Consider the following 14,322-nt stretch of genomic DNA (forward strand, 5'->3'; position numbering starts at 1 on the left):
TAGATTTTGTTGCTGTTAGATGTTGACTTCCCAACTTTAACTTGCAATTTGTGTAAAATCATAAGTATGGGTTGGCTATGAATTAGTGAACTTTTTAAAAATCATATTCCAAATAAGAGTATTACTTACAGTGGAAGGCAACACCTGCTGTGTTCTCACAGCCATGTTTAATCATGACACGTGCAATGTTTTTTTTTTTTTATAAAGTTCAGAAGTGTCTTGGATTTTCTGGAGAACTAAAACTGGGCTAAATTATAAGTTATGAGTTTGACAAACAAATTATTTTTTTAAAAAGTATGTTCAGTAGCTGAATGTTACAATCAAAGCCTTAATCTCTAAAAGTTACGTATTAGTGTCACCGTTCCAAAGTTGTTGACAGTCAAGTTCCATGTTTTATAAGATTGCTGTCAACAGTCTCAATATTAGATAGCAATCTATCTGGGCATTTTAAATTACATATTCTAAAGAAACTATTTATCCAAAATTAAAATAAGAAACTATTTATCCAAAATTAAAATACTCCACATTGATTTTCCATTTACAGTTGCTCCAGAAACCGAAGTTCAGCCTTGTAGAAAAAATCAAAACAATTGGCAGTACATATATGGTGGCTGCTGGTCTTCATCCAGGAAAAGAGGAGGTAAGTTTGTAGATTTCAGTTTCGGAAATGTAAGCTTAAAAAAGTGAGTGCTCTTTTTCTTAGCATTTGCTTTGGTTTAAGCACACTTTGGCCTACTAGTACTTGACCAACACTTTTGTAGTGTACAGTACTGTGCACACTTGTTTTATATACTGCTTTGTCTTTTGAAACTATAGTTACTACCTTATAGTGTACATTAATTTTAGTGTTCGTATGCTTTAATAGCCTATATTGTATATAAATCACTTAATTTTCTGTGGTTCATCATTATTCATCATTGCTTTTCAGAGAATGCTTAGAGTCTTGTTATTTAGTGTATTCTTAATTTAAACCACAATGCAGTGTTTACTACTTAAAAACACCTATAAAATCATAATTAGTGCAGTGTTTACTACCAGTGCTCTACTTAAAATACATTAGAGCAGTGTTTGCTACTTAAAAACACACAGTGTAGTGTTTACTACTTAAAAACACACTTCTATCAAATCATACCGAGTGTAGTGTTTGCTACCAGTACTTAAAATGCACTTAGTGGTGTTTACAATTTTAAAACTCATTTAGTGCAGTGTTTACTACTTAGAAACACACTTATTCCTTCAAATTATTTTCTAAATTTTTGTTTTATCCAATTAGGAAAAACCCACAATATTATTCTGTACTACTTTATATCCTTTTTCCTTTTGCCCCTTAGGATTTTCAAACTGTAAGTACAGTAGCTGCTTTTTTTACTAATAAAGTTGAGTTTACAATATCCTTTACTATAGATAGATTGTGAAATGGTGCTGTTTATTGGGATATAGGTATGTTATTCCTAGCCTGTATGGAATAACTGCTGCTGCATGAGACAGTATATTGCTTATTCTTCCCATCAAGTAGCTTGGGATGTTTTAATAATTTTGTTAAAAATATTGATTACATTAGTATTGGCTTGTAACAAAGGCATTGATAGAATATTTAAGTACCGCCCCAAAAAAGCAAATTTAAAGGATAGAATCTATTAATGTTACATCAGTTTATTAATGTTGCCCCATCTGATTTTATATGCTAGTATATCTCACTGGTCTTCCTACAAGATTTAGGGGGAAATTATATTTATATGATCGAAGATAAGTGCTGTTAGGAGTAATAACTAAAGAACTAGTTTCAAATATTTATTTGGGAAAATGGAACAAAATTAAAAGTATAAATATTATTAAAATCCCAGAAGAATTGGGGTTGTACAGGTTCAGTGAATGATTGAAATTTCATTTTGGGATGGATAAGTTTATATTATACAGTGACACTCATTAAAAGCCTAAAATCAGATTTTCAATATTTAACTTAGCCGGTGATTATATAGCTGCAACTCTGTTGCCCGACAGACAACTCTACGGTAAAAACTCGCCAGCGATCGCTACACAGGTTGCGGGTGTGCCCAACAGCGCCATCTGTCGTCCAGATACCCAGTACTCAATGTAAACAAAGACTCAATTTTCTCTCTGTCGAGCTATCGACAAGACGTACTTACTCGCTGTTGCTAAACTGGAGTTTTTCACATCTATTTGGTGAAGTACTATATTCTAGTTTTGAGCTTTCGCTATGCAGGTGTTTTATCTTCATCTTAAATCTTGAACTCGTTTTGGATAGATTTAATTATGGTGACAAAGAGAGTATGGACTTTCTTTCACTTTTAAATGGCCGACCCTTCCCTTAGACGGAAGTGTGTTTAGGCTTTTAGTAATTATCTTATCACGTTATAGATCTATATATTTTATATCTCTCTGCCTTTATTAGGCCTCTTCGATTAACTTTCCATTTATTATAAACATTATAAAAATAAATTTTAATGTTTTGTTTATATGCGACCTTTCCTAAGAGTAGGCGGTCCTAACTTGGAAACCGAAGTTAATCAACGTTGAGCCCTTTATATCGTAATTAGCTTTTAAAGAGCTAAGGATTTAAACTTTTTAAATGTAATATTTTATGAAAGAATTTCTTTGATAGTCTTCGTACTGTTTTCAAAGATGAACTAACGTTTAGTTTCTTTATGCTACGCAATTGTTGACGTTCAGGACGTTCAGCATGCGCTCTATCGTTACGATAGAGAGAGAGTGTATCACGGTTTCACTTTGCAGTAAGAGTAAATCGATTCTGACGTTTTGTTCATTCTTTCTTAGCTTAAATGTTTTAAATTCTATTTTAAAGGAACTTTTTATTTGAAAAACCTTTTAGTTTTTTCCTTTAGTCAAATAACAAGGTTTTTTTTTGACGAAATATAATTGGGCTCTTCTCTTAGGTGCGAAATCAAGAGAGAAAGAGAGAGAGAGATAGAGACGGAGGGAGAGAGAGGAGAGAAAACGTTCCGTTCAAGCGGGTAACGTTGTTCTCGAGTTACTCTCGTCCCTAGTCGCTGTACGGGGAGGAAGGATAAAACGTTTTTAGTTTTTTATTCTCGTCCCCAGGCTATGTGCGGTGAGAGATTGAAAACGTAGTTATATGAACTAGTGTTTAGTCTCTTTCCCAGCCACTGATTTTTTTATCTTAAAATATGTTTTCTGTTTTTTGCTGGTATTAATGAGCTTGCATTATACGACTGATTTCGCAATTACTACCTTTTAATGAAGGGTAGAATTGCGTGTTTCAGGTAGAAATCAGTAAAAGTTTCGATTTCAGTGAAATAAGTGCAAAACAGAAAATCGAAGTGATAAAGTGATATGCGCAAAGTGTTACAGTGTTGCGTCCGAGGGTTCGTCTGTTCGTGCCTGTCGTTCACCTAGTCCGGGACCTCTTACAAGCTCCCAAGCCCAGGGGAGAAGTAATGTCAAACGACTTATGGGTTTGAGAGGCCTTGACCAACGAACAGACGTTTTCCCTCTATGGTATCGGGTGTATCTTACCAAGATCTCCCCTACCATAAGACGAGAGAGACGTTGTTTCTCCTCGCCATCCGTAGGCTTTTCGCATAAGAAACCTGTCACAAGGTTTCGAAGCCCTTAAGCGAAAGTCAGTCCTTTCAGGACAGGTCCAGCGTCCTGGTTACAGCCATGAGGACAGCTCTGACCCTATGCAGTCATCGGATAACTGCTCGCCACCTAACAAAAGCGTAACACAGACTCCGAGAGTCTTTTTTTTGTAGGCAAAGTGTTGCGGTCACAGACGTTACCCTCGTCTATTACCACAACCATTTCCGTTGATCCTTAAGGGGTTGTATGGCAAAACATGCAGTATATGCTTGCCTCCCTTTTGGAAGACTATTCTGCCGATTAGTCCGTTGAGTCTAGCCATTTATCTCATCGATATCCTGGCTTTCAGCCAACCTAACGTTCCTTTGTGCTTACTGTTGACGTTGACGTAGCTTAATCACGTCAGTCAGGTTGTTTAGAACCACACTCGATGCGGTCTCGTGTGGTTTTTCAGCCGCATTTGGACGTTAGGCCACTGGCTGATGCTCCTGTTGACGTTCAAGACGTTCACTAACAATCGGAGTTGACTTGTTTTGACGCTGTGCGTCAACCTCCGCATTCTAGAGTTGTTTTGACTGCTCAGTCTAGGCAGTCAAAGCAGTCTCGAGTGGACGCTGTGCGTCCTCACGCACCTGTTGTGGTTGACAGTTCAGTTGTTGACAGTTCACAGACTGTCAAGCAGTTACATGACGTTGCGTTCTGGTCCGCTACTAATGCACCAGTGAGTGTGGACTCTGCTTGTAAAGCATTGCCACCACGGTAGGTCTCTCCCTTGCTTGAGACTCAGCTTTTATCGGACAAGGTTCCTGTAGATGAGGAAGTTGCTGTTCCCCCTCCTACTGATATTCCCTTGAGGACTCTGTCAGATGGAGAGGAGCCTAAAGCTGCTTAGCCCCCTATGGACTTTAATTAAATCATGATGATTTTTTTAAGGATCTTTGTCCGGATCTTTTTGTAACTGCTGCTCCTCGTTCGCCTAAACGTCAGAGCTTACACTAGGCCTAGCTACTTCGAAGCCGTTGTTTTTAAGCTAGTGCTCTCTCGCTCTCCTAGAGAGCTTTACGTTGGCTAGGCGACTGGTTTTTCACCAGGAGGAGTTTGGGGGATACAGCCTTTGCTTTCCCTTCTTTTAAACTGGTTTATAGAGCGAGAGTCTGATATGACACGAGAGAAGTTCTCGGCTTGGGAGTTCATGCCTCTGCCCAGATTGACTTCTCAATTCTCGTAGCCTCTCCCTGGCGCCTGGCCAGGAGACGCTCCAAGTTTTTTACAGGTCAACCTCACAGCTGTTTTCGAGCCTTTGAAGTTTTGCTGTACAATTATGTCATGCATAACAAGGCTTTCAGGGATGGTAAGCGGTACCTCCTCAGTCGCTAACCCCGTCTGTTGCCGCACCTGCTCCCGTAGACCCTAAATGGGCTTTGCTGCAAGACATGCAGTCCAAGCTTGCGTCCTTGATAGAGGACTTTAATGCGGAGAAGGTTGCCACCGAACCTTCTGGCCAACAACCTTCCAACCGGTCGGTTGTGCGCCCTGTTGACGCTGAGGTAACCTACTCGCGTCTGCCAGTTGAGGTGGTTCCTCCACCGATGCGACCCAGTGTGGGTTGCCAGCCGCACGTTGACGTTAAGCGACGCTCGGAGGTGGTTGTTGACGTTCAGGACGTTCAACAACCAGCAGAGGTGACTTGTTTTGACGCAGTGCATCAACCTCAGCAACCCGGTAGGGTGTTGACTGCACAACCCAGACGGTCTAGACAGTCTCGGGTTGACGCTGTGCTTCCTCGCGCACCCATGGTTGTTGACAGTTCACAGACTGTGCAGCAGTTCCATGATGTTGTGTCCGGCTCCGTCACGCATGCACCAGTGCGACCGGACTCAGCGAGCCAGACGTTGCCCACTCCGTTGCCGTTTCCTCATCAGTTTTCGGATGAGGAACCCTCTGATGAGGACGTTGCTGAACAACAAGACGATCAGCCCCCAGAATAGATCAAGCCCTGCTATCCATCCAGAAGATGCTAAAGAAGAAACGCTGCTCAGTCAGGCTGTGGATGAGTCTGGTAGGGACGCTGTCATCCGTGGAACATTTTGTGTCACTAGGAAGACTACACCTCCGTCCTCTTCAATACCATCTAACTTTTCACTGGAAAAAGGACAAGACGCTAGAAGCGGTCTCGATCCCGGTTTCCGAAAAGATAAAGTCTTGTCTGACTTGGTGGAAGGACAATATCAACCTAAGAGAGGGTCTTCCCCTGGCTGTTCAGACTCCCAACCACGTTCTCTTCTCGGACGCATCGGACGTGGGCTGGGGCGCGACACTAGACGGTCGGGAATGCTCAGGACTGTGGAACTCGAGTCAGAGGAGCATGCATATCAACTGCAAGGAGCTGTTGGCAGTACATCTGGCCTTGAAAAGCTTCAAGTCTCTCCTTCGAGGCAAAGTGGTGGAAGTTAACTCGGACATCACCACGGCCTTGGCGTACATCTCCAAACAAGGAGGTACCCACTCACTGACGTTGTACGAGATCGCAGGGACCTGCTCATCTGGTCAAAAGGTCAAGACAGTCCCTAGTAACGAGGTTTATCCAAGGCGACTTGAACGTCATAGCAGATTGTCTCAGTCGGAAAGGGCAAGTAATTCCAACCGAATGGACCCTCCACAAGGATGTGTGCAAGAGACTTTGGGCCACTTGGGGTAAAACCATCCATAGATCTCTTTGCAACCTCGCTGACCAAGAGGCTTCCAATCTATTGCTCTCCAGTCCCGGACCCAGCAGCAATACATATAGATGCTTTCCTCCTAGATTGGTCACATCTGGATCTCTACGCATTCCCACCGTTCAAGATTGTCAACAAGGTACTGCAGAAGTTCGCCTCTCACGAAGGGACAAGGTTGACGTTAGTTGCTTCCCTCTGGCCCGCGAGAGAATGGTTCACCGAGATACTTCGATGGTTAGTAGACGTTCCCAGTAGTCTTCCTCTAAGGGTAGACCTTCTACGTCAGCCACACGTAAAGAAGGTACTCCAAAGCCTCCACGCTCTTCGTCTGACTGCCTTCAGACTATCGAAAGACTCGAGAGCTAGAGGCTTTTCGAAGGAAGCAGCCAGTGCGATTGCTAGAGCAAGGAGAGCGTCTTCCATTAGAGTCTACCAATCGAAGTGGGAAGTCTTCCGAGACTGGTGCAAGTCAGTTTCTGTATCCTCGACCAGTACCTCTGTAGCTCAAATAGCTGTTTTTCTCTTATACCTGAGAAAAGGACGATCCCTTTCAGCTCCCACTATCAAGGGCTACAGAAGCATGTTGGCATCGGTCTTCCGGCATAGAGGCTTAGATCTTTCCAAACATAAAGATCTGCAAGACCTCCTTAAGTCTTTTGAGACCACCAAGGAGCGTCGTTTGGCTACCCCTGGATGGAATTTAGACGTGGTACTAAGATTCTTCATGTCAGACAGGTTGGAGCCGTTACAATCAGCCTCCCTGAAAGATCTCACTCTTAAGACTCTTTTCCTGGTATGCTTAGCCTCGGCTAAAAGAGTCAGTGAGATTCATGCCTTCAGCAAGAACATCGGATTTTCGTCAGAAAAAGCCACTTGTTCGCTACAACTTGGATTTCTAGCCAAAAATGAGCTGCCTTCTCGGCCTTGGCCTAAATCTTTCGATATCCCCAGCTTATCGGAGATCGTAGGCAATGAACTAGAAAGAGTCTTATGCCCTGTTAGAGCTCTTAAGTTCTATTTAAAGCGTACTAAACCTTTACAAGGCCAATCTGAAGCTTTATGGTGTTCAGTTAAGAAACCATCCTTGCCTATGTCAAAGAATGCTTGGTCAGACTTTATCAGATTGTTAATACGAGAAGCTCATTCACATCTGAGTGAGGAAGACCGAACTTTGCTTAAGGTGAAGACGCACGAAGTTAGAGCTGTAACAACTTCCGTGGCCTTTAAGCAAAATATATCTCTGCAAAGTATAATGGACGCAACCTATTGGAGAAGCAAGTCAGTGTTCGCGTCATTTTACTTGAAAGATGTCCAGTCTCTTTACAAGAACTGCTACACACTGGGACCATTCGTAGCAGCGAGTGCAGTAGTGGGTGAGGGCTCAACCACTACAATTCCCTAATTCCTTATCCTTTTAATCTGTCTCTTGAAATGTTTTTTTTATGGGTTGTCCGGAAGGCTAAGAAGCCTTTCGCATCCTGGTTGATTTGGCGGGTGGTCAAAGTCATTTCTTGAGAGCGCCTAGATTAGGGGTTTGATGAGGTCCTGTTGTATGGGTTGCAACCCTTGATACTTCAGCTCCTAGGGGTCGCTCAGCATCCTAAGAGGATCGCGAGGCTCCGTAAGGAAGACGTACTTAAAAGGCAGAGTAATTGTTCAAGTCGACTTCCTTACCAGGTACCTATTTATTTTGTTTTTGTTATTTGGATAACTTCTAAAATGAAATAAAAACTCTTAGCTCATAAAAGTGTAAACATATATTGCTGGTCTCTACCCACCCCCCTGGGTGTGAATCAGCTATATAATCACCGGCTAAGTTAAATATTGAAAAATGTTATTTTGATAATAAAATAAATTTTTGAATATACTTACCCGGTGATTATAAATTAAATGACCCTCCCTTCCTCCCCAATAGAGACGCAGTGGGACGAGGAGAAAATTGAGTCTTTGTTTACATTGAGTACTGGGTATCTGGACGACAGATGGCGCTGTTGGGCACACCCGCAACCTGTGTAGCGATCGCTGGCGAGTTTTTACCGTAGAGTTGTCTGTCGGGCAACAGAGTTGCAGCTATATAATCACCGGGTAAGTATATTCAAAAATTTATTTTATTATCAAAATAACATATTTAAGTAATTGAGTTGGATTATTGTTATTGTCAACTAAAACTTGGAACACTATTATCTCTGATAAATGATTTAACCTGACCTCTGAGCTACTTGGTAAACGAATTTAGTATAGACCATAAGGAAATGATCATAGTACAGTTAAAAGGTATCGTTCAAGGGAAATAACTATAGCTTAGAGGTTTGGCATATCAGATGTGTAAAAGCATTGATAGATAACAAATTGTATTTGATATGGTCTTGTTGAACACAAAAAAGTAATCCAATTCTTATTTGCAATGTAATTTATGACAAAATAAAATTATAGGCTATTTTTAATAATTTAATACAATTTTCAATTAAAGTTACTGTATAACATTTGTGAAATGCAACTACTTATGTAAAAACAAAACTATTTTCATTTGGATTGAGAGTTGCTAAAACATTATAAATTAATCAAAATGCAGGTATGATTAGTAGAAAACTATACCAAATTGTTCCTGTTTTCCATAAAATTCACCAAAAGAGGATTAATGTATGTGACCAAGTGAAATTACATTGTACTTCTTAAGAGGAAAAAATAAATGTATAAAAAAAAGTTTTGATCACATACATGTGAAAGAATTATATTTCTTAGTTGCCACTAGACGGACACTTTGTTTCCATTATTATGTTTTTTCTATTTCTATAAAGTCTTATTGCAATAATATCTACAATTTTTATGGCAATATAACATCATGGGCTAATTTTGCTTAGCATTGGTACATAACTTCTTCATTTGAGTGATGTTTAGATTAGTCTCTATTTGAGTGATGTTTAGATTTTTAACTAATCACTTCAGCTGTATCACTGAAAAATTCAGTTTCAGGTAATAATTCTTTGTGAAATTTAATTTCATGCAAACATCATAGACATCTTCATTTGCCATGCTTAATTGATAAGGCCAAGTTTGGTTAAATTGAATTTTTAAATGCTAAATTGATTAGGCAAAGTTGGTTATTATTTTTTTAATAACTACGTTTTCCTTCCTACAGGCTCAAGACAGAACAGAACACTGTCTTGTGTTATTAGTAGAATTTGCCCAGTCTATGGCATCAGTCCTCGATGCCATAAACAAAGAAAGTTTCCAGAACTTCAAACTGCGAGTTGGTAAGTTTATACATAAACATTTTTAATTTTAATTGTTACCTTTTATGAGTTTTGAGGCTTCACTGGTAACAATAACTTTTATATCTTGTAGGTTGTATTATTTCTATAAATCTACTTTTATGTTCAAAACCTTTTTTTTTTTTTTTTTTTTTTTTCAATTCTGGTTTTTCTTCTTTCCAATCGGCTTGTCTCTGGAAAAGTATCAAGACAATCTAGCAGCTAATGCCTATAGACATGGTGTGGGTAGGCCATGAGTTCAGGTCTTTTGTCTTTGTGTCATTCTTGCAGTAGCATGTCAACTTTACTCTGTTAAATTCTCCAGATTATAAGTGTTATTTTGGTTATTATTGATTGTAAGGGATGTCTTCTTTGGATTTGATAGTAATCACTAGATTCTTCAAGGGAATTTTTCTGGGCGTTCATGTTTCCCATTTTCTTAGTATCGTGGGCTGGGGACATTAAAGTGATTTAGATAACCATTATAAAGAATGCAAAGGCCTTGCTGTGCCTTTCCCGGGAAAATATTTTAAGATGCCTGCTGACCAATTATAAGTTCCAAACGTAAAAGAAATCACTTTTGGTTTAAAGGTATATTTGGAGAAGACAAGGTTAGTTGTTTATAGAGGGGGTAATGACAACAATGCCACTAGGCATTAACAAGTCTAGTTTTGATATTGATGAGTTTCAGCTCTTGTTATCTTTAGCTTCTTTTGTGCATTCTTAGAAGGCTTGTGTGTCTTCGGGGCAAAGGCGTTAGTATAATCTACCTCTTTTAAGTTTTGCCTGGTGATTTAAGGATACCACTTAACATGAGTTCTGATGGTGCACAGCACATAACAGTCAAGATCCTCTCTTAAAGCCTCAAATTATTTTCTTACTTCAGTTCCTTTTACTCAAAAACCCTTACATTTTGAAATTTAATTTGCTCTATTGGACCACCAGATCTCGCAGCAGAAGACTGAGCTAGTAGCATGGATCCTAATATCCCTCTGCTGGCTTAAGTAAGCTCTCATAAGCATTCACTTATTTCATATATTAATGGCTCATAATAATGTATGATCATCTTGGGGCAAATTAACTGAAAGCTTGTTTCAAGTTTCAGATGACTATAACTTTTGTTATATCCCTTCACTCGATGAAGTAGGCAATCACGATAAAACTTTTTATAGCTATATTATTTACAAAATGTATAATTCCCCCCTAGATAGTTTCCATGGAAATGAGGATTCCAGACCCATCTCGTTTCACAGGATGAGTGGAGGGTGAACTCTAGATCTATTCCATCTCAGGGGAATGGACAATACAAGTATCAATTTTTCAAATCAATTGCCTGAAACTTGAAAACGTTTTAAGGTCCTTCAAAATCAGGAACCAATGGTCATTATAAACTGCATAGCAGAATTTTCAGACAATACCACAGCAATAGCCTCTATCCAAAAACACGGGGGAAGAAAGTCAGAATCCCCATACCAGGTAGCAGAGATGCTATTGATTTGGTCAAATTTGAGGAAAATAATTCTTCTGTTAATGTTCATACTATAAAAATCAAGCATCTAAGCAGATCAGTTTAGCCAAAAAAAAAAAAAATTCTTAACGAATGGTTGCTACATTCGTCAGTATGTCTAGAGATTTGGAGTTGTTAGGGGTGACCATACGTGGGCATGTTTGCTATACCTTTAAACAAAAAGTTAGAGGTGTTTGGTTTATCAGTTCTGGATCCTTTAGCATGGAAGGTAGATGCTATGTTTCAGGACAGGTCAAATTTAGACATATGCTTTTCTACCATTTGCCATGGTTAGACATATGATAAACAAGTTCAGGGTATTGTTGAACAGCAGGGTGACTCTGGTGGCTCAATTTTTTTTTTTTTTTTTTTTTCTTGGGGGGGGGGAAATGTCGTTTGCTGTCCAAAAATACGATCCTTTTTTGTTAAAAGTTTGGCCACATGGTCTCTCAAGGAGTTTGATCCAAGTCAGATAACTTGAATGTAAGATCTTTTGAAGTTCATTGTATTTGAAGTGCAGCTGTATCTCTCAATGTTCGCGAGAATATTTATTTGGAAAGAGTTTTAGCAGCAGCTCAGTGGTGTACTAAGTCTGTAATCCTCAAAAGAAACCTGGTTTGCTTATCAAGATTGCTGTGCTGTAGTTGCTACAGTAGCAGCTAATGATGAATCAAATAAAAGTTGGTTTGTTTTATTCATTGAATAATTTTTTATGCATATTAAATTTTCCATTTGGATACAGTGTTGAGTAAACTATACAAAAAAAGTTATTAGATTATAAAGGCATACATAGGAACATAATCTAAATTGACGATATTACCTTTTTTTATAGAGACAGTGTTTGTGAATTACTATGTAGCCACATGGTACTACTGTAGTACCATGATATTTTTTGTCTCATACATTTTAATTATCACTTGAAGGATCTTGTGTATAAAAATCAAATGTCTTTTGAGACGAGAAGTCTGTCCAAAGTCACACACCATGACTCCACCTTTTTATTCATCTGCATATCCATATCTCACTTTTGAGCCGCCATGAAATGCTAGAACGTAAGTCAGCCTAATTTTATAAATACAACATCGTATGAACTCCTCTATCCTATGCATCTAAAAAATTTATATGATAGAGTAAGATGCTACATAATGTGCTCAATATCCTAATATATCAACTCAATCCTATGCCTTAGTGTATGTAGTATATCATTTTAGGATTATGTAATATTTACAAATTATTGTTTAAATTACAGAATAGCATATAAAGAATACTTAATCTTCGCACAATTTAACAATGTATAATACATAATTGTATATAGTTCAAGGTTTTCAGGTTTTCATTAAATAATAATAGGCTATATAGAGTAATGGTACTGAAACATCACCATAGATGCTTTAGGCTTTATTAAGTATAGATACTATACAACAACATTGGTATTTTCTCTAGGAATTTAAAATCTACATTACGATATTTTCTCTAGGAATTTATAATCTACATTACTTACTTCAAATCTGTACTATATAAGCAACAAGTTGTTTTTGACCTCATAAGCCTTTTATGAAATGATTCTGACCATTAGATTCTTTCATAGATTGGGTGTTTGGGACAAAAAATAAATATTAAAAATGTTTATTAATTTTAGGACTCTCGCATGGCCCTGTTATTGCTGGTGTAGTCGGTGCACAGAAACCTCAGTATGATATCTGGGGAAACACCGTTAACGTGGCCAGCAGAATGGATTCCACAGGACTCATGGGAAGTATACAGGTAGGTTCACCCCTATTCAACAACAAAGTAGAATCAGTATACAGTAAAGTCACATACTTTTTAATTAATTTGTATTTTTCAAATAAAGTCTATTTTTTAATTAATTTGTATTTTTCTAACTATAAAAATTACTTCCACAAAGGCTGGAATGGCCGATAAAATTTGATGAGGTAGTTTTCTACCAATAGGGGTCAGAGAAAATCATCCCACCTGTTCGTCAGCTAGACACTCAAAGATTTAAGGTTTGTATAGTTAGAAAAACTACAAATTAAAAGAAGATTGCAATTTGTCCTTTAATAGGAGACTCTTCGTTAAAGAAAGGGGAGTCGCTATAAACCAAAAACTGTCTGGTTTAACTTTCCCTGGAAATGTCAGAGCAGACTACTGCCAACCTCATAATGGTCTGAGCATGGAGATGTCAATGGTATTAGGTTAGGTGCTGTCTAAATATCATAGGCATTATTAAGTTCTTCCCAAGTGTTAAAGAGGATCCTCCATATTCTTAACTATAAGAGCCCTTGCCCAAGTTGGATTTTTAACACTTATGCTAGTGGATGTAGTCAAGTAATGGTCTCAAAGCCATAAAAATAGTGTTCTTGGATATCTTCCTCTATCCTCTATATCCTTCCAGCTTTGTATTGAGCTCAGGTATGAAGCACAGTCTCCTCTTTAGGATAACTTTGTAGAGCCATCACAGGACATAAATCAGCCAATCTGAAGTTTTCTGGACATATCAGAGAAGTACTTGAACTCAGGAACGACTGAATGAGACCTTTCATCCATAAAGACCATGCAGTCAGAGCTTGTCTGATAGTCATCTCAAAGAGTCATTAAGAGACTTGAAAACACAAAGTCACGTCCCACTCCAGGCCCTGAGGTTTCAGAGATGAGCAAGGCTGCTCGAAGCTCTTACTTGGTATAGAAAGCTCCCACAAGGAGCTGGGGTATGTTTATTTGTTAGAAACTGATCATTAGCCTTTCCCCAATGTGACAAGAGTTCTTGACAGAGAGAGACGAGGAAGTCCTCGAGGCACATGAGAAACTACAATCTGAGAAGTATCCATCCTATAATATCAATTGCAGAAAAGGTCCACTTCTTAGAAGTCAGTTGCAGATTCATCATAGGTCCCTAACAGGGTAGTCCTTTGCAAAAGCCTTGTGTTTAGAGGAGATGCTGCAAAGCTTCCAATTGCTTAGTACAGTACAGAAATTTTGACAGATTAGAGGTACAGTACCTATGAACGTGCAACTGACAAAGAGGTGTGTGTGCCAGGAGTATTTTTCTCATGAGCTCAACAGACCGTGCTCACAGATTGGGATCCCACTTGTCTTATGGTCATCTAGGAGCCTCCAGGGTCATCCTGATACCTGGTGTGATCAACCCTAGGTTGATCAGGTGACATTATGGTTGAAAAAGGGTTTAAGGCTAAGGTGTACCGGTGGTCCCCAGATATTGGAAAGCATCATCAAATGCTGCCCAAGGGTTTGGAATGGGGAGCAG

At 39.0% G+C, this 14,322-nt stretch overlaps 1 protein-coding gene across 2 annotated transcripts in view; it reads left to right on the forward strand.

The window, feature by feature from the left end:
* Window positions 1-14,322, forward strand: part of LOC137627869 (adenylate cyclase type 2-like) — a 139,099-nt gene that overhangs the window by 103,708 nt on the left and 21,069 nt on the right. For both annotated transcript variants that reach the window (XM_068359302.1, XM_068359303.1), the window contains 3 exons: window positions 545-640; window positions 9,439-9,553; window positions 12,697-12,821. In XM_068359302.1, the coding sequence (XP_068215403.1) occupies window positions 545-640; window positions 9,439-9,553; window positions 12,697-12,821 (336 nt within the window). The remainder of the gene's footprint in view (window positions 1-544; window positions 641-9,438; window positions 9,554-12,696; window positions 12,822-14,322) is intronic.

Source organism: Palaemon carinicauda, chromosome 35 (assembly GCF_036898095.1).
Source record: "Palaemon carinicauda isolate YSFRI2023 chromosome 35, ASM3689809v2, whole genome shotgun sequence".
In the NCBI taxonomy this organism is placed as follows: Eukaryota; Metazoa; Arthropoda; class Malacostraca; order Decapoda; family Palaemonidae; genus Palaemon; species Palaemon carinicauda.